The sequence below is a fragment of the Geotrypetes seraphini genome, chromosome 11 (assembly GCF_902459505.1).
Source record: "Geotrypetes seraphini chromosome 11, aGeoSer1.1, whole genome shotgun sequence".
Taxonomy (NCBI): Eukaryota; Metazoa; Chordata; class Amphibia; order Gymnophiona; family Dermophiidae; genus Geotrypetes; species Geotrypetes seraphini.
In genome coordinates, this window is record NC_047094.1 from 5,560,128 (window position 1) to 5,584,986 (window position 24,859).

A 24,859-nucleotide genomic window follows, 5' to 3' on the forward strand; every position below is an offset into this window, starting at 1 on the left:
AGAGAAAATAAACACAGTCTGGCTTATAGGAAAGAAACTGGCTCTTGAGGGGACAGGGCTCAGGTAAGAAGTGGAGTTTAAGACTCTGAAGTTTGAGGCTTCATACAAGTTCCGGTGGGTACAGGAAAATAATCCATTAGTCCTGGAATAAAGTGGGATTGTACAAGAATTATGGCCTGCAGCAGAATTAAGAGTCCCATCCAGAAAAAGAGTCATTTTACAAAGCATTTTCTGCACTTACTGAATGCTTTATACCAGAGAAATGGCTTTTAAGAAACAGTGGAGGGTATACTAGTACATTTGCAAAATGTTGTTATGGAGAACACAGTATCTACATTTATAACAAGCACATAAACATTATCAAGGGTGTCTAAATCTCATTTAATCTACTGGTGCCATTAAATGGGATTATTTAAATCTGATAAAGACCTTTATTGTCTTTCTCTAGATTACACTCTTCATTGCAGATTACTGAAACAAGACTGATATGTTGATGATTTCTGAGAAGTACTTCTGTATTTAAATTTATCTTGTGAAACAGAAGAATTTAGGTCTTACCAGCAAACATTTTTGCATTGCTTTTGCAATTTTTAGTTTTTGGCTGACAGCAAAGACCAAACTGTTTTTGCATTATTACTTTTACCCTTGTGGCCCATAGTCATACCGGATCCCAGAAGAAGGTCATTGTCACAACTGAAACATGGCCCGTGTCGGGTCTATGCCACTATTATACTGTGTATTTCGTGTCTTTGTATATTTTATTGTGTTTTCCCTGCTCCATTTTTTAAATAAATCGTATATCAAGATACTGGTTCCACTTTCTTTTTCCAGAGAAAAATACTGAACATTTCAGGCTGCACGATACCTTTAAGGGTGAAGTTATTGGGACTATTTTTCCTCTGTCTCCATCCATTGGTATTTGGACATAACCCATTCATTCTGGACTGGTCTGGCATAGAAGTAATGGAATTACCATTTTCTCTCTAGTAAACTTTAGGAAAGGCTCCCAACAAGACAAAGCTGACAACTCCAACATCCTCCTTGCAGAATATACAGCTACCACAAACACTGAGTTTTTTAAAAAGTTTTACTTTCCAAAATGATATATACAAAAAAATCTTTGCAAAAGGTACGTGAAAATGTAACATATTACCAACAAAAGGGTTCTTAATCATACCTATCTTAATAGAATTCTAAATAATACTCTAATACATCACCAAGGTAGGCCACATTAGGAAGGAAAACCAAGTGAAGAACAGTTAAAGTAGGAAAAAGGAGAAATTAGGTTCTTACCTGCTAATTTTCTTTGTTTTAGACTCTCCAGAACGGCACAGTTCACTGATAGGTAATAGCTCACCATGACCAGCAGGTGGAGACTGAGACAAACTTTTGGCTGTAGTACAAGTGGATGTGCAGTCTCCCAATACAGTTTGCCGAATAGCCAAGCAGAACTAATAAACTAAGAAGTGCTAAACATAATAGCAACAACAGCTCCAACAGGAGCAACAACTAACATAGAGCCATACTATTGCAAATTGCATAGAAGAAGCCACTTCAGCATACGTTCCCAAAGCTTGCCAGCTACGCCAGCTGAGCCAAAAGCCGCTGTTCTTTTAATCTCCCCAACCCTACTAAAAACACGAGAACCCGCAGAAAAAACACACACTCTTCACACACATCCCGCAAGAACAACAGACAGACAGACAGACAGGTTGGGGACTGTGCTGGTCTGGAGAGTCTAAAAGAAAGAAAATTAGCAGGTAAGAACCTAATTTCTCCTTCTTTAGCACCTCTCCAGACTGGCACAGTTCACTGATAGGACGTACCAAAGCAGTACCCATCATGGGTGGACCCCCGTAGGGATGCCACTAGAACACGCTCACCGAACACAGTGTCCCGACACGCCTGAACGGCTACACAGTAGTGCTGCACAAAGGAATGGAGAGAAGACCAAACTGCAGCTTTACAGATATCCACTGGAGGCACAAAAGAAGATTGAGCCCAAGAAGCTGCCTGACCCCAAGTGGAATGAGACAGCCTTGAGAAAGTCTGGAACAGACTTCTGTTTTAACATTTTTATTCATTTTTCATATAACAACAAGTGTATCATAAAAATTCATACAATTGCATTAAGTATACACTTGATATTTCCATAACTTACTGTAAATACAACATATCATTATATAATCCTTACTATAATTTTAGACATCATATAATATTTAATAATTATATCAACTATTATTCAATTATAATTCCTTTCCCTCCCCTTATTTTGATAGTTGCATACAATATAACAAATATTATGATAATTTATTGATATTTTGTGATAAAGAGAATAAACCTACCCCTCCCCCCCTTTATCAAGTATTAAGAAGGTATGTGGAAGCGATAGTCTCCTTGATCCAGCACGCAATGGTAGCCTTGGAAGCACTGTCCCTTACAAGAACCTGCTAAGAGGACAAAAAGATGATCAATCTTCTGGAACTCCTGGGTAGAGAATGACATGGTGACAAAATTCATCACAGTTCCCGTCCCTGCGGATAACCGCAGGAAATAATCCCATGTCATTTTCTAGTGTCTATTTCAACCTCGGTCCTTCTACACCAGCATTCTTCAAAGCAAAGCTTGTGGGTCAATGGTTGTGCCCAATTATACTCTGATTCTTTCCTCTCTCCTTAAAGAATGACATGAAGATGGTTTCCCGCGGTTATCCACGGGGACGGGAACGGTGATGGATTTTGTCATCGTGTCATTCTCTACTCCTGGGTCTGCTGAACATAAGAGCGAAGGACCTGACAGACATCCGATAAAGCCGAACTACTGAACAAATACTTCTGCTCAGTATTTACCTGTGAGGCACCAGGATCCGGCCCACAGCTGCAAACAAGAGAGAGTTCAGAAGACCTGTTCAGGAATTTTGAATTTCCCACCAGCAGTATCTACCAAGAATTGTCAAGGCTCAAAGTGTATAAAGCCATGGGACCAGATAATTTGCACCCCAGAGTGCTTAGGGAATTGAGAGATGTCCTGGCAGAGCCATTAGCCGTGCTCTTCAATCTTTCTCTGAGCACGGGAAAAGTTCCATTAGACTGGAAAACAGCTAACGTCATTCCACTCCACAAAAAGGGATGCAGGTTAGAGACTGCAAATTACAGACCGGTAAGCCTCATGTCAATAGTGTGCAAGCTTATGGAAACATTGATTAAACACAAATTAGACATGGTTCTGGACGACGAGAGACTGAGGGATCCACACCAACATGGATTTACAAATGGGAGATCCTGCCAATCCAACTTGATCAGCTTCTTTGACGGGGTAACAAAAGAACTAGATAAAGGGGAGTCCCTAGATGTGTTGTATCTGGACTTCAGCAAGGCTTTTGATAGCGTCCCACACCATAGACTTTTGAACAAGATGAGTTCATTAGGACTAGGAGAAATATTAATTGCATGGGTTAAGGACTGGCTCAGTGGCAGATACCAGAGGGTAGTGGTAAACAGCACTCCCTCTGAAAAGTTGGAAGTGCACAGTGGAGTACCACAGGGCTCGGTCCTGGGTCCAATCCTATTTAATATCTTCATACAAGATCTGCCTCAGGGACTTCGGGGTAAAATTGCATTATTTGCCGATGATGCTAAATTATGCAACATAGTGGGCGGAGATACCATGCCCGACGCTATGACACAGGACATACTTTTTCTAGAGCACTGGTCTACTATTTGGCAGCTGAATTTTAATGCCAAGAAGTGTAAGGTTATGCACCTTGGTAGCAGAAACCCATGTAGAACTTACACTCTGAATGGTGAGACCTTAACCAGAACTGTGGCAGAACGGGACCTGGGAGTAATCATTAGTGAAGATATGAAGGCAGCCAATCAAGTAGAGAAAGTCTCATCCAAGGCTAGACAAATGCTGGGTTGCATCTGGAGAAGCTTTGTCAGTCGGAAGCCCGAGGTGGCAATGCCGCTGTACAGGTCCATGGTGAGACCACATCTGGAATACTGTGTACAATTTTGGAGGCCACACTACCGGAAGGATGTGTTAAGATTGGAATCGGTTCAATGACTGGCCACCAAGATGGTCTCAAGGCTTAAGGATGTCCCATATGAAGAATGACTAGGTAAGTTGCACCTTTACTCTCTCGAGGAACGCAGAGAGAGGGGTGACATGATAGATGTTCAAATACGTTACTGGCCGTATTGAGGTGGAAGAAGACGGCGACAAGAGGGCATCCACTAAAAATCAGGGGCAGGAAATTCCATAGTGACACTAGGAAGTACTTCTTCACCAAAAGGGTTGTTGACCGTTGGAATGATCTTCCACTTCAGGTAGTTGAGGCCAGGAACGTGACTGACTTTAAGATCAAATGGGATCAACATGTGGGCTCACTTCAAAGAAGAACTTAGAGGGGAGGGTTATTTGAGTGGGCAGACTTGTTGGGCCAAAGGCCCTTTTCTGCCATCATATTCTATGTTTCTATCCAACTTGCACTACTACCTCCCGACTATCCAAGACCAGGAGAACCACAGATTGGATGACATGAAAAAGGTGAAACCACCTTCGGCAGAGAGGAAGGAACAGGCCGCATCATAACATGCTCCCTAGAAAATTCCAGGAAGGGAGGCTTACAAGAGAAAGCCTGCAGCTTAGAAACGCGTCTTGCAGAAGTAATGGCCACCAGGAATGTCACCTTAAGAGTAAGGTCTTTCAATGAGCAGGAACCCAGGGGCTCAAAGGGAGGGCGCACGAGCATGGACAGGACTAGATTGAGATCCCAGGCTGGAACCGAAGGCCACACTGGAGGCCAAAGTAATTTGGCCGCTCTTGAAAAGTGAATCACGTCTGGAGAAGACGTTAAGTGCTTACCCTGCAGTAGCACGCGAAAAGCAGACAAAGCCGCCAGCTGCACCCGGAGAGACGACCAGGCCAGGATCCTGTCCAGGCCATCCTGCAAGAACTCTAAGATGTGAGGCAAAGAGGCACAACCAGAAACTACCCCACGCGTGGCACACCACTCCTCAAAGATATGCTAAACCTGCACATAAGCCTGAGAAGTGGAAAGTCTCCGGGACAAGAGAGTGGAGATCACCTTATCCGAATAACCTTTCTTACCTAGGCATTCCCTTTCAAGAGCCAAGCCGTAAGACAAAAGGGACCTGGGTTGAACATTGGAATGGGGTCCTGTCAGAAGGTTGGACGAGAGGGGTAGTGGAAGAGGGTCTGCCATGAGATGACAAACCAGATCTGCATACCACAGGCCCGGGACCAGTCCGGGGCCACTAGGATCATGCGGCCGGGATGCCGAGCAATGTGAACAACTCTGCCCACCATTGGCCATGGAGGAAACACATACAGAAGGTCCCCGGCTGGCCAAGGCTGTACTAGCGCATTTAGCCCCTTGACCTGAACATCCCTGAGCCAAATGAAGAATCGTGGTGCTTTGGCATTGACACTCGTAGCAATCAGGTCCATGACCAGCTGACTCCAAGCCTGCACAATCAACTCGAAGGCTGCGTGTCCGAGACATCACTCTCTGGGATCTAGAATGTGACTGAGGAAGTCCACCTGGACATTCTCTACTCCTTCTATGTGGGAAGCTGAGATGTCCAGAAGATGAGACTCTGCTCAAGCCATGAGCAGAGCCACCTACTGTGCCACTTGGCGACTCCTGGTTCCCCCCTAACGATTGATGTAAGCCACTGCTGTGACATTGTTCGAGAGAACCCGAACAGACTTGCCTGTCAGCAAAGACTGGAATGCTAGGAACGCCAGCCGGATGGCTCTGGTCTCCAGAATATTGATCAACCACAACACCTCCTCCAGAGACCAGCTGCCCTAAGCCGAGCAACCGAGACACTGAGCTCTCCAACCGAGGAGACTGGCATCCGTGAGAAGCACTGTTCACTGGGGCTGATCTAGACTCACTCCCTGCACCAGATTGGAAGACTGTAGCCACCAAAAGAGACTGCGACAAACTAATCCCCGAAGAGAAACGGGAGAGTCCATATCATGCAACTGGGGCGACCACCACATACTGAAGTGGCTGCATGTGAGCCCAGGCTCACTTAACCATATCCAGGGAAGCCGTCATTGACCCCCCAAGACCTGGAGAAAATCCTGTGCCCGAGGACATTGGGAAGCCATCAGAAGGCGAATCTGCAACTGCAACTTGACCACTCAGGCCTCTGGCAGGAAGATCTTCCCCAAGCTGGTGTCAAAGAGAACCCCTGTGAAAAGACTGCATGCACTGAAAGAAACGGCCACAGGGAGACCCGGAGAAAGGAAAGGAAGCTGCCCCTTGACCAGGATGGTGTCTGCAAAAATCACACAAACACCCCTAAGCAACGCCACCCCACGGAGGCTGTCTCCATTTTTATTTCTTGATGCCTTTGAATCATAAGAAAAGATGCTGTTCTCCTTAGCAGCTACCCTTTCTATTGTACTTCCCCTATTTGTACTCTCTTTCTCTCAAGAATATTGTAGTTCTTACCTTTTTACCTTTTGTTCCTGTTTGTCTATGGTTTAAATGTCCTTGGATATTAATTACCCTTAAAGATGTTTAGTAAAGATGTATGTTTTTAATATTACTGTACACCGCTTAGAAGTTTGATTAGGCGGTATAAGAAATTTTAAATAAACTTGAAACTTAAACTTGATGATGGCGGGGAGGGGGGTGGTGGGGTTGAGGCAAAACTCCAAAATAATGTTTAAAAAAGTCAATGGTAAAGGGGAAGCAAAACCAAAACAAACAAACCCTGAACTAACATTTAACATGCTTTACTGCATATGAAGAAATACTCCGCAGAATAGCATTTGGTCCCTCTTCAATGAAGGCTCTTAACAAAGCATTCAAAGGCAAAGAAATAACACTCCAAATAAAGATCAGACTTGAACACGCACTCATTTTCTCAGTGGATGTAAAAGTTGGACACTACGGAAACAAGACAGAAAGAAGATTGACTTAATTGAGCTTTGGTGCTGAAGAAGGATTTTATGCATGCCATGGACCGCCAGAAGAAATAACAAATCGATTCTGGAAGAGATCAAACTGGCTATGTCACTCAAAGCCCAAATGATGAAGTTACGACTGAAAGATGATTGGAGAAGGGCATCATTTTTGAGAAGATCTAAACCATGCGAAGAGGGTGACCTGCAATCAGATGGCGATGATGCTGGAAAACCTTACTGGACTAACACAAAATCAATTTCTTTTTAGATAAGAACATAAGAACATAAGCAATGCCTCTGCTGGGTCAGACCCGAGGTCCATCGCGCCCAGCAGTCCGCTCACGCGGCGGCCCAACAGGTCCAGGACCTGTGCAGCAATCCTCTATCTATACCCCTCTATCCCCTTTTTCAACAGAAAATTGTCCAATCCTTTCTTAAACCCCATTACCGTACTCTGCCCTATTATGTCCTCTGGAAGCGCATTCCAGGTATCCACCACCCGTTGAGTAAAGAAAAACTTCCTAGCATTTGTTTTGAATCTATCCCCTACCAATTTTTCCGAATGCCCTCTTGTTCTTTTTTGTCTTGAAATTTTGAAGAATCTATCTCTCTCTACTTTCTCTATGCCCTTCATGATCTTGTAGGTTTCTATCATGTCTCCTCTGAGTCTCCGCTTTTCCAAGGAGAAGAGCTCTAGCCTCTCCAGTCTTTCAGTGTATGAAAGGTTTTCCATGCCCTTAATCATTCGTGTCGCTCTCCTCTGGACCCTCTCAAGTATTGCCATATCCTTCTTGAGGTACGGTGACCAATACTGAACACAGTACTCCAGGTGCGGGCGCACCATTGCCCGATACAACGGCAGGATGACTTCTTTTGTTCTGGTCATAATACCATTTTTAATAATACCCAACATTCTGTTTGCCTTCTTCGCGGCTGCTGCGCATTGCGCCGTTGACTTCATTGTTGTATCCACCAGTACACCCAAATCTCTTTCAAGGTTACTTCCCTCTAATACTAATCCCCCCATTTGGTAGCTGAACATCGGGTTTTTTCTCCCTATATGCATGACCTTGCATTTCCCTACATTGAATTTCATCTGCCATTTATTCGCCCACTCCTCCAGTTTGTTTAGGTCCCTTTGTAGATCCTCACACTCTTCCGTAGTTCTAACCCTTCTACAGAGTTTAGTGTCGTCCGCAAATTTTATAACTTCACATTTCGTCCCCGTTTCCAGGTCATTTATAAATATATTGAACAGCAGCGGTCCAAGTACAGACCCCTGCGGAACTCCGCTCGTGACTTTCCTCCAGCCCGAGTAGTGACCCTTCACTCCAACCCTCTGTCTCCTGCCTGCCAACCAGTGTTTGATCCATCTGTATACGTCCCCTTCCACCCCGTGGTTCCACAGCTTCCTAAGCAGCCGCTCATGGGGTACCTTGTCAAAGGCCTTTTGGAAGTCAAGGTAAATGATGTCTAATGGTTCCCCTTTGTCCAACTGGCTGTTTACCCCCTCAAAGAAGTGCAGTAAGTTTGTTTGGCACGATCTTCCCTTGCAGAAGCCATGTTGGCTCGCTTTCATCAGCCCATTTTTTTCGATGTGCTCACAGATGCTGTCCTTTATCAGTGCTTCTACCATCTTGCCTGGAACCGATGTCAAACTTACCGGCCTATAGTTTCCCGGGTCTCCTCTTGACCCCTTTTTAAAGATAGGTGTAACATTTGCTATCTTCCAGTCCTCCGGAATCTCTCCAGTTTTCAAGGATAGGTTGCAAACTCTTTGGAGTATTCCCGCTATCTCGTTTCTTAGTTCTTTTAGTACCCTAGGGTGGATTCCGTCCGGGCCTGGTGATTTGTCGCTTTTCAATCTATCTATCTGTTGGAGGACATCCTCATGGCCCACCTCTATTGCTGACAGTTTTTCTTCTTGGTCACCATGGAAGATCACGTCGGGTTCCGGTACACTGGATGTGTCCTCGCTTGTGAAGACTGACGAGAAGAACTTGTTTAACCTGTCGGCTACCTCTTTTTGCTCCTTTATCACTCCCTTTTTGTCTCCATCATCCAACGGTCCTACTTCCTCCCTCGCTGGTTTCTTCCCCTTAACATATCTGAAGAATGATTTGAAGTTTTTTGCTTCCCTGCTAGAACTCGAACATGAGTTGATGGCACTAACTACTGTATATGAAATTACTTCCATTGTATTAGCATATATAGTACACTGATATCAGCTCTTTTATATTTGGCTTTTAATAAACTTGTATTAAAATCCCCATGACACCGGAAGTGGATGCTACAATCTAACTTGAAGACACCTTTCTATATCATCCCATTTGTAAGGAAGGAAGGGACAGAGCTGGTTATTTTAGGGAGACAAAGTCAAGTCAATTTAAGCTTAGGACAAAAAGAGTAAAAAATTCATGCTCTTTACTGACTCCATGTCCTAGAAGCAGGTTTTGCATCCTTCCCTGGAGGATGAATACTTACTGTGGAGGCTCCTTCTGAAGCATCAGTTCTTTGGCCACTCCGAGAAGCATGACAGCTGCTGTTTCTGGATTTTCTTGCTCCGCTTGAGTTACAAACTTGCTTACAAGATCATACACTGCAGAATACCTGGAAGGGCCAGACGGAAGGACAAATAACTCAACAGAAAGCCTTTCATAGGCTGCTGCTGTAACACAGCAGCTTCTATGAGCACCTCTCCCGCATTTAGTTATTTCTTTCATTACTTTTCTATCCCATTCTCCCCAAAGAGCTCAGAACAGGTTACAGGTTCACATACATAATAGATTACAAGTTGCCATAGTTACAGTACAAGTTTTTATTCTAATGCGACACATACCGAGGATCTTGTATCAATATACATTTCTTTGTAATCTATCAGTCGTGGGGGGGAGGGGGTGTTAGGTGAAGAGGTATATTTTTATTGCTTTTCTAAAATGGAGGAGTCCTTCAAGGGATCTAATCTGTGGGGGCAGTTGATGCCAGTGGCTTGGTATGAATCAGATCTACACCCACCCAAACTAAGCCCGATTCTGTAACCGATGTCCTTGTTGCAGACGCCGGTTACAGAATTGGGTTTGTTTAGACATGGCCGCTATACTTAATCGCGGCAAGGGATCTCCCTGCTGCGATTAGTATAGTGGCCGTGGCTATGGCCACCAGTCTCCCACTCTACTAGGGAAATGCGTAGGGAGCCTAGGTTTGCCTAAGGCTACCGCCTAGCCTTAGGCGAGCTTAGGCGGGTTTGCGGGCCTCCCTAGGCTCCCGGAGGCGCCTTCAATATAGGTGGCCTGCCTGGGAAGCATTTTTTTTAGAAAATGTGCCTCCTGATTGGCTGATTAGACAGCTGTAGGATGCACTTTGCAGAATCGGGGCCATAGTGCCTACTTGTTCGCTGTTCCATCCTTGAAAGGCTGTATCTACAAGTGATTCCTTGATAGAACGTTATCATTCCAAGTAGGCAAACTGAATAAATGTTTAACCAACTTTATTTCAAACACACTTTCTTACCAAACTTTTAGGAAGTCAATTAAAACATCTCTTTGATAAATTTCTCTAACCCCTTGATGTATTTCTAAAACACTTCCAGACAAATTTGATCAACCTTAACATGCTAATGTAATTTCGTAATTTCGAAAGTTTTCTGTAATATCACTGTCTGTATACAGTCTCTTCCTCTCTAAACCACTCTGAACTGTTTGTGGTATTGTGGTATATAAAAATAAAGTTATTATTATTAATCGGCACAGCAAGTTAAATTAGTATTCTGCATTAACTGATTGTCCCCTTGGAAGATAGTCATTGCAACACCTTCCTGATCTCAAAACACTGTAGCCATGAACTTTCCTGCTGACTTTGGGGTCTTAAATTTCCTTGGCCTTGGCTGTTGCATAGACTGTTGTTTTGTCTCAGGATCATTGTGGTGTAACCATGTTTCATAAGCAGTAACTAGTCATTCCAAAAAGTTGGTACCAGCTCACTGAAAATGCTGCAAAATCAGCTTGGAAGTGTCCACTTGATGTCGTTTCTCGTCAGCATTAAACACTTGGACACTTCTGCATACCCAACTGCTCATGGATTATACACCCCACACATTCCCTGGATATCTGTAGTGTCTCAGCAATTCGACTCCTATACAACCTCAGCTACCATTGCCCCATTACTCCAGCGCTCTATGCAGCTCACTGGTTACCAGTCAAAAAGCGATGCATCGTCAAAGCCCTGGTCATGACACACAAGAGATTCTACCAAAAAAAACCCAGCCTACATAGCATCCAAGCTACGCCTATACACCACTAATCGTCCCCTCCGCTCCAAAGCAGAACAAAGACTCAGCATTCCCGCAGGGAGATCCCTCCGAATGAGTACGGCGTACAAAAGATCCTACCGCCATTTCCTACCTCAGCTATGGAACCAACTACCCACACAGATCAGGTCACTAGACCCACTAATGACCTTCCGCAGAGCAGTAAAGAACTTCCTCTTCCGCCAATCGGGCCATTAAAAACTGCCTCCCCAATATACTTCTCCTAGTACTCTTTGCTATGACTAGTCTGGTCTCTAGAATAAGCTCTGTTATTGTCTACTGTAACCTATATGTTGTCACGACTAGTCTGTCTTCAAACGATTGTGAATGTCTACTTGTAACCCGTTCTGAGCTTCTGGAAGAACGGGATAGAAGCCGAAATAAATAAATAAAATCTGCCGATCTGCCAAAATCGGGTCATGGACATGGTCAACAATTTCTTGAATTGACACTATTTGAGGTCTCTTAGACCTTGCTGCATCTTCGGTCACAAAATCTCCACACTTCTTTACTGGGGAGTATGATGGGTATTTGTCACTTAAGTTCACATCATACATTCATGGATTTCCTTTGCAGTTTTCTTCTGTAGCAATAGGAACTTCATGACGGCTCAGAGTTACACACTTAAAAATTCCACACTTTTCATTGACATAAGTACATAAGTACATAAGTAGTCGCCTCCGCCGGGGCAGACCAGAGGTCCATCCAGCCCAGCGGTCCGCTCACGCGGCGGCCCATCAGGCATATTGCCTGGTCAGCGGTCCCTGACTAATTTTATTGCCTACCTCTACAGTTATCTCTAAACCTTCCACTGCTCTTATCTGTACCCCTCAATCCCTTTGTCTTCCAGGAACCTATCCAGGTCATCCTTGAAACCCTGTACTGTGCTATTTCTTATCACGGCCTCCGGAAGGGTGTTCCATGTGTCCACCACCCTCTGTGTGAAAAAGTACTTCCTTGCGTTTGTTTTAAACCTGTCCCCCTTCAATTTCATCGAGTGACTCCTTGTTCTTGTGGTTTCTTTCAAATTGAAAAATCTGTCTTTGTCAACCTTTTCGATGCCCCTCAGGATCTTGAAGGTCTCTATCATATCTCCTCTGAGTCTCCGCTTTTCCAGGGAGAACAGCCCCAGCTTCTTCAGTCTGTCAGTGTATGTAAGGTTTTCCATACCCTTAATCAGTTTAGTTGCTCTTCTCTGGACTCCCTCAAGCATTGCCATGTCCTTTTTGAGGTACGGTGACCAGTACTGTACACAGTATTCCAGATGCGGGCGCACCATAGCCCGGTACAGTGGCAGGATGACTTCCTTCGTTCTGGTCGAGATACCCTTCTTAATGATACCTAACATTTGGTTTGCTTTCCTCGAGGCTGTGGCGCATTGTGCCGACGCCTTCAATGTCGTGTCTACCATCACTCCCAAGTCTCTTTCCAGATTACTGACCCCTAGCATTGATCCCCCCATTTTGTAAGTGAACATCGGGTTCAGTCAATGATCTGAAACAATGTCGCTCTCAGATCATGTATCCAAATTAGAGTCTTCATCTTTTTACCACCTCCGCCAGCTAAACTGCATCTGAGCTTACTTCTCAGAAACCGATTTCGCTCAACTACTGTACGTGTTTTTATTATCCTGCAACGTGCTACTAGTTGGCTAAACCCGCTAAAACCCTCTCGAGTCTCCAAAGCGTGCAAAACACTGCAATTTGACTCCTGAAAAACCTGGGCTTCCATGACCATGTCACTAACATCCACGCACTGGCTGCCTAAGAAAAACGCTGCGCCTTTAAAGCCTTGGTTCTAGCCTTCAAGATCTTCCACAAGATGATAGCAAACTACATGACTTCTAAGGAGAAATTAGGTTCTTACCTGCTAATTTACTTTCTTTTAGCTTCTACAGACCAGTAGAGGTTAATCTTTACAAATGGATATATATCCAATCATGACCAGCAGGTGGAGACTGAAAACAAAACTGTGGGACAGTATATAAAATACTCCCTTCTCTATTTACCTCAGTCTGCCGAATAGCCAAGCAGAACCAAGAACTGGAAAACAGAAAGAAAACAATACTCCAAACAGGAATAACAATTAACATACCCAAGTGCTGTTGGAAAATACAGAGGAGAAATACCCGAAGGAAAATGTCCCCACAGCTCGCTAGCTAAGCCAGCCGAGCCACAGCCGCTGTTCTTCAATTCTCCCCGGCCCTAGAAAAATACTAGAACCCGCAGCAAAAAACAAAAACTGCCCGCGAAACAGCCCCAACAACAACAACAACAACAACAACAACAACAGACAGGGTGGGGACCTCTACTGGTCTGGAGAAGCTAAAAGAAAGTAAATTAGCAGGTAAGAACCTAATTTCTCCTTCTTTAGCACTCTCCAGACCAGTAGAGGTTAATCTTTACAAATGGGATGTACCAAAGCAGTCCCTCTCACGGGTGGGACCCCCGAAGGGCCGATACCAGAACACGCTCACCGAACACCGCGTCCCGACGCGCCTGAACATCTACTCGATAATGTCTAACAAAGGAATGCAAGAAGGACCAAACTGCAGCCTTACAAATATCCACTGGAGGCACGAGCGAACACCGCGTCCCGACGCGCCTGAACATCTACTCGATAATGTCTAACAAAGGAATGCAAGAAGGACCAAACTGCAGCCTTACAAATATCCACTGGAGGCACGAGCGACGACTCAGCCCAAGAAGCTGCCTGACCCCGAGTGGAATGAGCCTTGAGAAACTCCGGAACAGGCTTCTGTCTCAGAAGATAAGCGGAAGCAATCGTCTCCTTGATCCAGCGCGCAATAGTAGCCTTAGAAGCGCCAGCCCCCCGACGAGGACCCGCCAGAAGGACAAAGAGATGATCGGATTTCCGGAATTCCCAGGTCCGCTGCACATAAGAGCGGAGGACCCGACTGACATCCAACTTGCGCAGCTACCGTTGCTCAGAAGAGCCCTCCCGACTACTCAAGACCGGGAGGACCACCGATTGATTGACATGAAAAGGAGAAACTACTTTCGGCAGAAAGGAAGGAACAGGCCGCAAGACAACCCGCTCCCTCGAAAATTCCAAGAAGGGAGCCCTACAAGAGAACGCCTGTAGCTCAGAAACACGCCTAGCGGAAGTAATGGCCACCAAAAAGACCGCCTTCAGAGTAAGGTCCTTCAAAGAACAGCCATCCAACGGCTCGAAAGGCGGGCGCACCAAAACAGAGAGAACCAGATTGAGATCCCAAGAGGGAACAGAGGGCCGTAGGGGAGGCCTGAGCAACTTGGCCGCCCGCAAAAAGCGAATCACATCAGGAATGGCCGACAAACGCTGACCTGTCACCAACCCTCGAAAAGCCGACAGGGCCGCAAGTTGAACCCAGAGAGAAGACCAAGCCAGGCCTCTATCCAGGCCATCCTGCAAGAACTCTAGAATGTTAGGCAGGGAAGCGCGAAAAGAGACCACTCCCCGCGCCCGGCACCACCCCTCAAAGAGACGCCAAACCCGCACATAAGCCCGAGAGGTAGAAAGCCTCTGGGACCCCAAGAGTGTAGAGATCACCTTATCTGAATATTCCCTTCTTACTAAGGCTACCCCTTTCAAGAGCCAAGCCGTAAGACAGAAGGGAGACGGGTCGAACATGGGAATGGGACCCTGCGTCAGAAGATCGTCCAAGAGAGGTAGAGGAAGAGGATCCGCCACCAGATGCCTCACCAGATCCACATACCACGGACGTCGAGGCCAATCCGGAGCCACCAGAACCACCAGACCCGGATGGTGAACAATGCGAAGAAGTACTCTGCCCACTAATGGCCAAGGAGGGAACACATACAACAGCCCCTCCGTTGGCCACGGTTGGACCAGAGCATCCAGACCCTCGGCCAGACCGTCCCTGCGACGATTGAAGAAGCGGGGCACTTTGGCGTTGCCACTCGTGGCCATCAGGTCCATCAGGAGCTGCCCCCAAGCCTGCACTATCAACTGAAATGCCACGGCGCCAAGACACCACTCTCCTGGATCCAGGAAGTGACGACTGAGGAAGTCCGCCTGAACATTTTCTACCCCGGCTATGAGAGAGGCCGAGAGGTCCAGAAGATGGGACTCCGCCCAAACCATGAGCCGAGCCGCCTCCTGCGCCACCTGAGTGCTCTTGGTGCCCCCCTGACGATTGACATAAGCAACCGCCGTGGCATTGTCCGACAGGACTCTGACCGACTTGCCCAACAAAAGGGAGTGGAAAGCTAACAGCGCCAGATGGACCGCTCTGGTCTCCAACACGTTGATCGACCAGGAGGCCTCCTCCGTGGACCAGGTGCCCTGAGCTGAGTGACCCAAACACTGAGCCCCCCAACCGAGGAGACTCGCATCCGTAAGGAGCACCGTCCACTGCGGGAGACCAGACCCACCCCCTGGACCAGGTGAGGGGTCCGGAGCCACCAACGCAGACTGCAGCGCGCCATGCCTCGCAGGGGAACAGGAACATCCAAACCGTGCCTCTGGGGAGACCACCTCCGGAGCAGAGCATACTGAAGAGGACGCATGTGGGCCCGCGCCCACCTCACCACGTCCAGGGACGCCGCCATCGACCCCAAGACTTGGAGGAAATCTCGCGCCCGAGGACACCGGGACGCCAAAAGCAGGCGAATCTGAGATTGCAATTTGCTCACCCGGGCCTCTGGAAGGAAGACCTTCCCCAAGGAGGTGTCGAACAGAACCCCAAGGTACTCCAGACGCTGAGCCGGGACCAACCGACTCTTGGAAAGGTTGACCACCCAGCCCAGCGACCGGAGAAACTCCACCACCCGAGCCGTAACCCGGGAGCTCTCCTGCAACGACTTTGCCCGAATCAACCAGTCATCCAGATAGGGGTGTACCAGAATGCCCTCCGACCGCAAGGCTGCCGCGACGACCACCATCACCTTGGTGAACGTCCGGGGAGCCGTGGCCAGACCAAAGGGAAGCGCACAGAACTGATAGTGCCGACCCAAGATCGCAAAGCGAAGGAAACGCTGATGAGAGGCCCGAATGGGAACATGCAAGTAGGCCTCCGTCAGATCGAGAGAAGTGAGAAACTCCCCCAGCTGAACCGCCAGAATGACCGACCGCAGAGTTTCCATGTGGAAAGAGGGAATCTTGAGAGCCCTGTTGACCCCTTTCAAATCCAGGATGGGCCAAAAGGTCCCCTCCTTCTTGGGCACCACAAAGTAAATGGAGTACCTGCCGGTGCCCCACTCCGGAGGGGGCACTGGAACAACTGCCTTGAGATCTAGCAAGCGCTGAAGGGTCTGGCGAAAAGCCTGCGTCTTCCAAGGAGTCTGACATGGAGAGGCGAGGAAAAGGTCCGGCAGAGAGCGGGCAAACTCCAGGGCATAACCGTCCCGCACCACCTCCAGGACCCACTGATCGGACGTGATCTCGGCCCATTTGGGGAAAAATTTGCACAGTCGGGCCCCCACCGGAACCATAGGGGGCGCCGGCAAGGAGTCATTGTGCAGGACGGGAAGCGGGGGAACCAGCGGAGGGATTCCCTGCCCCCCGACGGGCCCCCCGAAAGGGCTGCAAGCGCTGGAAGAACCGACCCCGGGAAAACCCTGGAGCCGGGAAAGAAGCAGCCCCACGCCCAGGGCGATACTTGCGAAACTCCCGCAAACGCCCCCGGGCAGCGCCACCCCAAGACGCAGGGCGGGCACGGTCCTCAGGCAGACGGGGCACCTTTGAGTCCGTCAGAGTCTGAATCAACTTATCCAATTCCTCCCCAAACAAAAAAGACCCCCGGAAGGGAAATTTAGTAAGCTTAGCTTTGGACGCAGCATCCGCCGCCCAAGCGTGCAGCCACAAAATACGCCGCGCGGCCACGCCAAAGGCCATAGACTTAGCCGAGATCCGCACCAAGTCATAAAGAGCATCTGAGAGGAACGAGGCAGCCATCTCAATCTTCGCCACCTCCTGATCCACCAAAGACCAGTCATCAGACTCCCGATCCAGGACACGCTCAGCCCACCAAAACACGGCGCGAGCGACCAGCCCCCCACAAATAGCCGCCTGGACCCCAAAGGCAGAGACTTGAAAATTTTGCTTAAGGATGTTCTCCAACTTGCGCTCCTCAGAGTCCCGCAAGGCAGAACCGCCCTCAACAGGCACGGTATGCCGCTTAGAAATCGCCGAGACCACCGCGTCTACGACTGGCAATGCTAAAGTAGCCCGATCCCCCTCTGGGATGGGATACAAACGAGCCATGCTGCGCGCCAAACGAAACGGCGTTTTCCACTGTTCCAGTATAATATCCCGAATATCCTGATGCATAGGAAAAGAGCGGGAAACGGAACGGATCCCCCGTAGCAGAGGGTCCCCCACACACGGAGTCTCCGGCGGCGCATCCTCAAAACGCAACACCGAAGAAACCTGTTGAATCAGGTCCGGCAGCTCATCTCTCTGAAAAAGGCGCACCACTGACGCCTCTTCGCCGGAGGACGGGAAACCCGACAACCCGCCGCCAGCGGCCGTCCCCTCGAGAGGGTCCTGGAAATCCTCAGAAAGGTCCAGGTCCTCATCCAGACTGACACGCTCCTCCGACCATAAATCCTTGTCCCACGACACCCGCGGACGCTTGGACAAGGGAGGAGGAGGAGGGGATGCCACAACAGACGAGAGAGGCAAAGCCGCAGGGAGCGCGGAGGAAACCCCACTCACCGAAACCCCCTGAGCGCAACCAGGACCCCCAGCCACCTGAAAATAGGCTCTGCACAAGGAAAAAAAGAAATCAGGAGAAAAACCCCCCGAGGGTCCCAAGGGACTCCCTGCCACAGCAGGGAACCCAGCAGAAACCTGCCCCTGTTTTTCCAATACAGGGGGAAGGTCACCTGAGGTGGAAGACAAAATGGAGGGGCCAGACTGAGAAGATGGCGACTTTCCCGCCAAAAATGCTCCCTCCATAGCCTGTAGCGGCTGAGAAACCTGAACAGTCCCAGCCGCTAAAACAGGCAAGCCGGCATCAGCTGTCAAAACGTCAGCTGAGAGGGAATCCCCAACAACCCGACCGTTGGCGGCTCGGGGAATCCCTCCGTGGGCGGTTGGGGAAGACCGGGCTTCCCCACTGCTCCCAGCCGACTCGCAAGGCACCATCGGCGGGGAGCTCTGGGCGCCTGCAGCCGCTGCCGACGGAGCTCCTCCACCGCACCGGCCTGAACATCGCAGGGGAGGAGACATAGGAATCCTGGGACTGTCTGCCAAGTCTCTTCCCTGAAGAAGCCCTTTCTGGAAACGTCAATCGCTCCTCCTAAACTTACTTGCTCCACTTCATCACTGACGCTGAAACCGTGGATTGAAGACAAAGTTTTATTTTATTTTTCTTTCCAGCTTATGAATTATCTTTAATCTTATCTATTGTTTTGCCTTTTGTCTTTGTTTTGTTCTATTTCTATCATTTAAATTTCTCCAGAATTCTACTGTTCAACGGCTCCCCCTTCTGCTTCTATTCCTTTCTCTCCTCTCTTCTACCTTCCAAAGTATTTAGATCAATGCTGTCTTGTTAAAATGTTTATTTTATTTTTATTTTTCCTCTAACTCTACTTTTCACTTCTCTATTACCCTCCAGGTACTTTAGTTAGATTGTGAGCCTTCGGGACAGTAAGGGAATTTTTCAAGTACCTTTCTTATTTCTAATCTTAATGTATATTTTCTGTAAACCGCTTAGAACCTATCGGATGTAGCGGTATATAAGAAATAAATTACATTACATTACATTACATTACAATGAGCACTTTTTCCCTTTAGAAGTGCTCATTGCTCCATACGCGACCTAGCTATAAAAAAGTGCCGGTTAGATGAAAAAATACAGTAAAATACAGTTTTCTTAAAGGGATACAACCCTCCAGACCAGCACTACCTCAGGATTTTTTTTTTTTTTTTTTTTTTTTACAGAACAGACTCCACAGGCTCTCGAAGCAATATGCCTTGCTTGATTTAGGGGGCAAGGCTTACTGCTGAGGCTCCTCTAAAAAAATATGGGGAGGTGGAGGAAGTGGGGGGAGGGACCCCGCTCGTGACCCGCCGGGTTTGACACCCCCGAGGTCGGACGAACCCCCAAACAGAGTCCGTCCAAGCTCCGTCCGGCTAAAAACAGGGACAATAAACCCCTAAACAAATTCCAACAGCCCTACCAAGGGAGATGGGTACAGATCACTCAACACCTGCTGGAGACTGAAAGAAGACTGAGGGAAATAGAGAGGAGGGGCTAGGATATACTGTCCCAAAGTTTTGTTTTCAGTCTCCACCTGCTGGTCATGATTAGATATATACCCAATCGTAAAGTTAACCTCTACTGGTCTGGAGAGTGCTAAAGAATCTTCTTATTTACAAACCCAGCTCCTTAACGAATGACGCCTCCACCCCTACTAAGTGGAACTCAAAGGCTTCTCTTAGTACACCAAATGGACTCCCACTGTAACTCAAAAGCCACTACAAATATAACTTAAACAGTTACAAATCTTTCTAAACACTCCAAGCACAGCCAAATTGTGCTACATACTAAAATCCAAATGTTCATTCCCAGTAAAACTTATCTGTGCTACCCACTAGAACCCAAATGCTATACTATCAACCACGTACACACCTGCAACGCAAAAGCTATATTACCTGTCTGTCTGTCCTGTGAAAGCTTCAATATCAACTATGCTATGTCCTCCAAGCCTATACTCACACTTAAGTCTGTCCTATCTATTACTGTGAATGTACTCTTGTAACCTGTTCTGAGCTGAATAAATAAATAAATTAATTAAATGTCTAAACATAGCATTACAATTCTGCAAATTGGCACGTTGCAAAATAAAATAACACTCTTTTCAGCTACAGTGGCAAAATAAGGCTCAGAATTTAGGAAATTGGTTGGACTGAGAACTTTTCAGCACCCCCTCGTATAGTCGAATGTAAACTGCGGTAACCTTTTTCCCCAAAAAAGGGGAAAAAAATATTGACTCAAATATAAACCAAACTCATGGCAGTCTTGCAAGGTTACAGTTTAGTGATTAGAGTTGCTGCCTCAGCATCCCCAGGTTGTGATTTCAATCCTTGTGATTCTGGGCAAGTCACTTAGTCCTCCACTGCCCCAGGTAGCAGAGTTAAATTTTGAGCCTGCTGGGACAGACAGGGAAAATACTTAAGAGTACCTGATTACTATTCAATGCATTATAACTGCTTTGGATGAATCTGCTCCTGAAAAGATGATAAAGTGAGATTGCACGGGGCTGAAGCATAGGATTGCTCTTGCCCTGGTTCAACACTGGAACAACAGAGCATAAGGTAGGCCCAGGGAGAGAGGCCTGCGACGGGTCTGAGAGAGGGAAGACTCAAATAGAAACAGAGACCCCCGTTTTTGCATATATACAGTAATTCCCTTCAGGCTCCCTCTGCTTACACCGATGCAGCCATTCACACATCAATATAGCACACCACCTGTATATTCTTGTTTCTGCATGATGGTAGTTGCATTTATTGCATCCCATGCTTTTCCGTCTTTGTCCTTGATGACAGTCGCACATGCAGGGATATAAATCCTCTCGAGAAATCTCCTCTCCTACCAAATAATTGTTATACTGCACGAAGAGCTCCTGCATAAATTTTAGCAAGTGATTTCCTAAAAACAAAAATTCACAAAGGTTTTTTCATGTTAATGAACTTATGAATTTTAACTGTAATACAGAACACCACATAGTCTGTAAAACAATAAAGTCACACAACGCAAAAGACAATTGGATTTATGTACAAATGGCCCCGATGCTGGAAGTTCTACTCCTGAGTTATAATTGTAAATATTGGCATTCAAACATATACCTCAAATAAGCATAGAAAACCCAATTTTAAAAGCCAGAAATTACACAATGTAAATCTGCACTACATGCATATGGAGGATAGAGTGGCTCCAAACTCTACATTAGAGAATGACACAGGGACAAAGCTCTGTCCCTGTCCCATGGGTACCTGCAGGTACCCATCCCCATGTCATTCTCTACTCTACATGTGTATTCCCATTACAGGAGGAGAATGCTTGGAAATGAATTCAGAAATCAGCATCAGAATTTACAGCTGCTCCTGGGTATCTATAGGTTTTGTAAAAGTACTCATTTTGGGTAGCACTTTTTCCCCCTCAGAATTGATCATCCCTGTAGCTAGTTAGAAGCAAATACACATCTGTTTCTATAAGTGGCAAATGCATAGGCTCTGAATACATTATTGCACATTAAGGTCTGGTAACAAATTTGACTGCCCCGTTTGTAATGCCAGGATTCAATCATGAAGGAGTGTAGCCTACACAAAGTGGCAAGTGTGGCTCTGGTGGTCTTGCTGGCCAGACTGGTAACTGTCTAAGTGCCAATGTGTGAGTTGCCAGTGGCTTCTGATAATGTTTTCAAAGTTGACAATGCTTAAAGTATCATGTTTGATCATATTACCTCTATATTGAAGAAATTGCATTATAAGATTCTGAAATTGTTTCAGCAAGGCATCTATGGTAAACTTCCCAGATATTTCAGTAAAATTTTACAGATTTAAAAGCCAGGGCATACATTAAGAACTGAGAAATGCATGTTGTTGGTATGTGGGGCATTATGTGAATACAGCAAATCTTTTTCAGTGGCTGGTTTTATCAAATGGTATTCCTGGAAATTTGTGCTTCTGTAAGAATGTGCTTGGTTTTAAGAAGCTACTAAGTCAAAAGCTTTTTATTCAGCATTTCATTGAAACAAGGACATTTTGTATTTAAAAAGACTTGTGTATTAGATCATAAAGAAGTTCTGCTAAATTTATTGATGTAAATGATGAATTTTTAATTTTGTAAATGTTTTTTGGTGACTGTGCATGTTTTAAGACGCGTGGAGGGGCATAATTAAAAGATATGTCTAAGTCCGTTTTGGGCCCACATCACTAGTCGCTCAAAGTCAGCAGCATTTAAAGTCCATTCTCGAAAAATACGTTCCCCAATTTTTTTTTTTTGAGAATTGTCAACTTATACGTCCAGCCGTTTCATCGTCCGGACAGCTAAATCGTCTTATCTTTTTTTTTTTTTTTTAATTCTTTATTCATTTTACATCTTACATCAAGTGTATAAATAATTGACATATTAAAATTGTATACATCACTTGAATTTCTTAACAAATTAACCTTTAATACATAAGATTTAATCCCTTCCCTCCCATCCCTCTCCATCTATATGCCATCAAATATACCGTATAAGAATTCTTATCTAATGAACTAAATATTTAATCAAATTCAGAACCCCCCCACCCTTCATTAGTATTAGTATTCATATTGGGAAAAATGGTATTCTATCTTTGTACCCCATTCTCGTCCAAAAAATCATCCAAGTCAAAAATGCCTAGAACAAGACTTTTTGGACGTGGGAGGAACCAGCAAAGTGATGGACTGGCCACCCAGACATGGCAACAAAGTAGTGGGGCACCTTAGAGGGCACTGCTGTGAACTTCACAAAAAGCATGCCACAGAAACATCTCACCACAATTTCCTTATAGGTCATGGTGAGCCCCCCAAACCTACTAGACCAGGGATCTCAAAGTCCCTCCTTGAGGGCCGTAATCCAGTTAGATTTTCAGGATTTCCTCAATGAATATGCATCGAAAGCAGTGCATGCACATAGATCTCATGCAAATTCATTGGGGAAATCTTGAAAACCTGACTGGATTGCGGCCCTCAAGGAGGGACTTTGAGACCCCTGTACTAGACCCACCTGTCTACCACCCCAATAGCCCTTATGTTTGCAGGTGGCACCTATATGATAGTACAATAGGGTTTGGGGGGGTTTTGGTGGGTGCTCTGGATCTGTAGCACGGAATATTGCTACTCCTTGGGTTTTGGCCAGGTAGACCTGGATTGACCACAGTGAGAACGGGCTACTGGGCTTGATGGACCATTGGTCTGACCCAGTAAGGCTATTCTTACGTTCTTATGTTCACACGTTTCACCATGAATGAAGTGGCTTATGGGCCTGGGTCCTCCTATCTATGGTTCACTAGCTCACCCTCCAGGCTACTTAAGCCACTCTGTGCAGCTCTATTAGGCTTTCCTATGCCAGGTGCTGATGTTCTGAAGGCAGGTATGTACGTTTTTCTTCTGATTTTTATGGTGGTGTGAGGGGGGTCAGTGATCACTGGGGGGAGTGTGTGGGGGGGGGGTCTGTATTTTGTGTCTGCTGTGGTTATCTGGTCACTTTGGATACCTTCTGGGCACTTACACCTGTTTTTAGATCGCTTAAGTCACTACATATAAGTTCAGTCTAGGCCATGGATAGGCAATTCCGGTCCTCGAGAGCCACAGGCAGGTCAGGTTTTCAGGATATCCACCATGAATTTGCATTCACTGCCTCCTTGAGATGCAAATCTATCTCATGCAAATTTATTGTGGATATCCTGAAAACCTGACCTGCCTGTGGCTCTCGAGGACCAGAATTGCCTACCCCTGGTCTAGGTAGTGTCATTAAACTTTCGGTTATACTTGCAGTACGACCAAGTCTAGGTCTGTCCACGTCTCACCCAAATCCCGCCCTCACCACTCCTCCTAAAGCACCCCTTTCAGCTCTGGGCGTACAGCAGCACTGAAAAGGCCTAAGCTGTTTTTAGATATGTCTAAAACCCATTTTGATTATCGGCACTTGGACAACCTGTCTTTTAGATCGTCCAAGTACCGATTTAGGCGGGTTTTTAAAAAAAATTATCAGCCCTTTAGGCAGATAACAAATATTTTAATTAAATTGTAAACTGCTTGCTCCCACAGCACAGAGTCAGCGTCTTCTTTGAAGCTGTTTTCAATTCCAAACTCCCACCCACCTGCTAAGCACCGATATCTGTCTTCTCATTCCTCCACCTGACCACAGTGCATTGCTGCACCTTCTTGTCCAGTTTGTCTTCCTTGACTAGACTGTGAGCTCTTTGAGCAGGGACTGTCTCGTCTGTGTTTTCATGTACAGTGCTGAGTATGTCTACTAGCACTATAGAAATGATAAGTAGTAGTGGTATATTCCTTTATATACAAACATAGAAACATGACGGAAGATAAAGGCTAAGTGGCCCATCCAGTCAGCCCATCCGCAGCATCCACTATCTCCTCCTCTCCCTAAGAGATCCCACGTGCCTGCCCCACACTTTCTTGAACTCAGAGACCACCACCTCTACCGGGAGACTAATTCATGCATCTACCACCCTTTCTGTAAAAAAAGCATTTCCTTAGATTATTCCTAAGCCTCTTAACTTCATCCTATGCCCTCTCATGCCGGAGCTTCCTTTCAAATGAAAGAGATTTGCCTCATGCATATTTATGTCACGTAGGTATTTAAACGTCTTTTATCATATGTCCCCTCTCCTGCCTTTCCTCCAAAGTAAACATAGAGATCTTTAAGTCTGTCCCCATATGTCTTATGATGAAGACCACCAACTGTTTTAGTAGCCTTCCTCTGGATTGACTCCATCCTGTTTATATCTTTTTGAAGGTGTGATCTCCAGAATTGTACACAATATTCTAAATAAGGTCTTACTATAGTCTTATACAGAGGGTATCAATGTCAAAAGTTTTGCTAAAATCTAAATAACACCACATCTAGCGCTCTTCCTC

At 46.2% G+C, this 24,859-nt stretch overlaps 1 protein-coding gene across 5 annotated transcripts in view; it reads right to left on the reverse strand.

The window, feature by feature from the left end:
• The window catches only part of LOC117369443, a 91,159-nt gene that overhangs the window by 44,256 nt on the left and 22,044 nt on the right, over positions 1 to 24,859 (reverse strand). For all 5 annotated transcript variants that reach the window (XM_033964034.1, XM_033964033.1, XM_033964037.1 and 2 more), the window contains 2 exons: positions 20,696 to 20,876; positions 9,433 to 9,558 (listed from right to left, as the gene is read on the reverse strand). In XM_033964034.1, the coding sequence (XP_033819925.1) occupies positions 9,433 to 9,558; positions 20,696 to 20,876 (307 nt within the window). The remainder of the gene's footprint in view (positions 1 to 9,432; positions 9,559 to 20,695; positions 20,877 to 24,859) is intronic.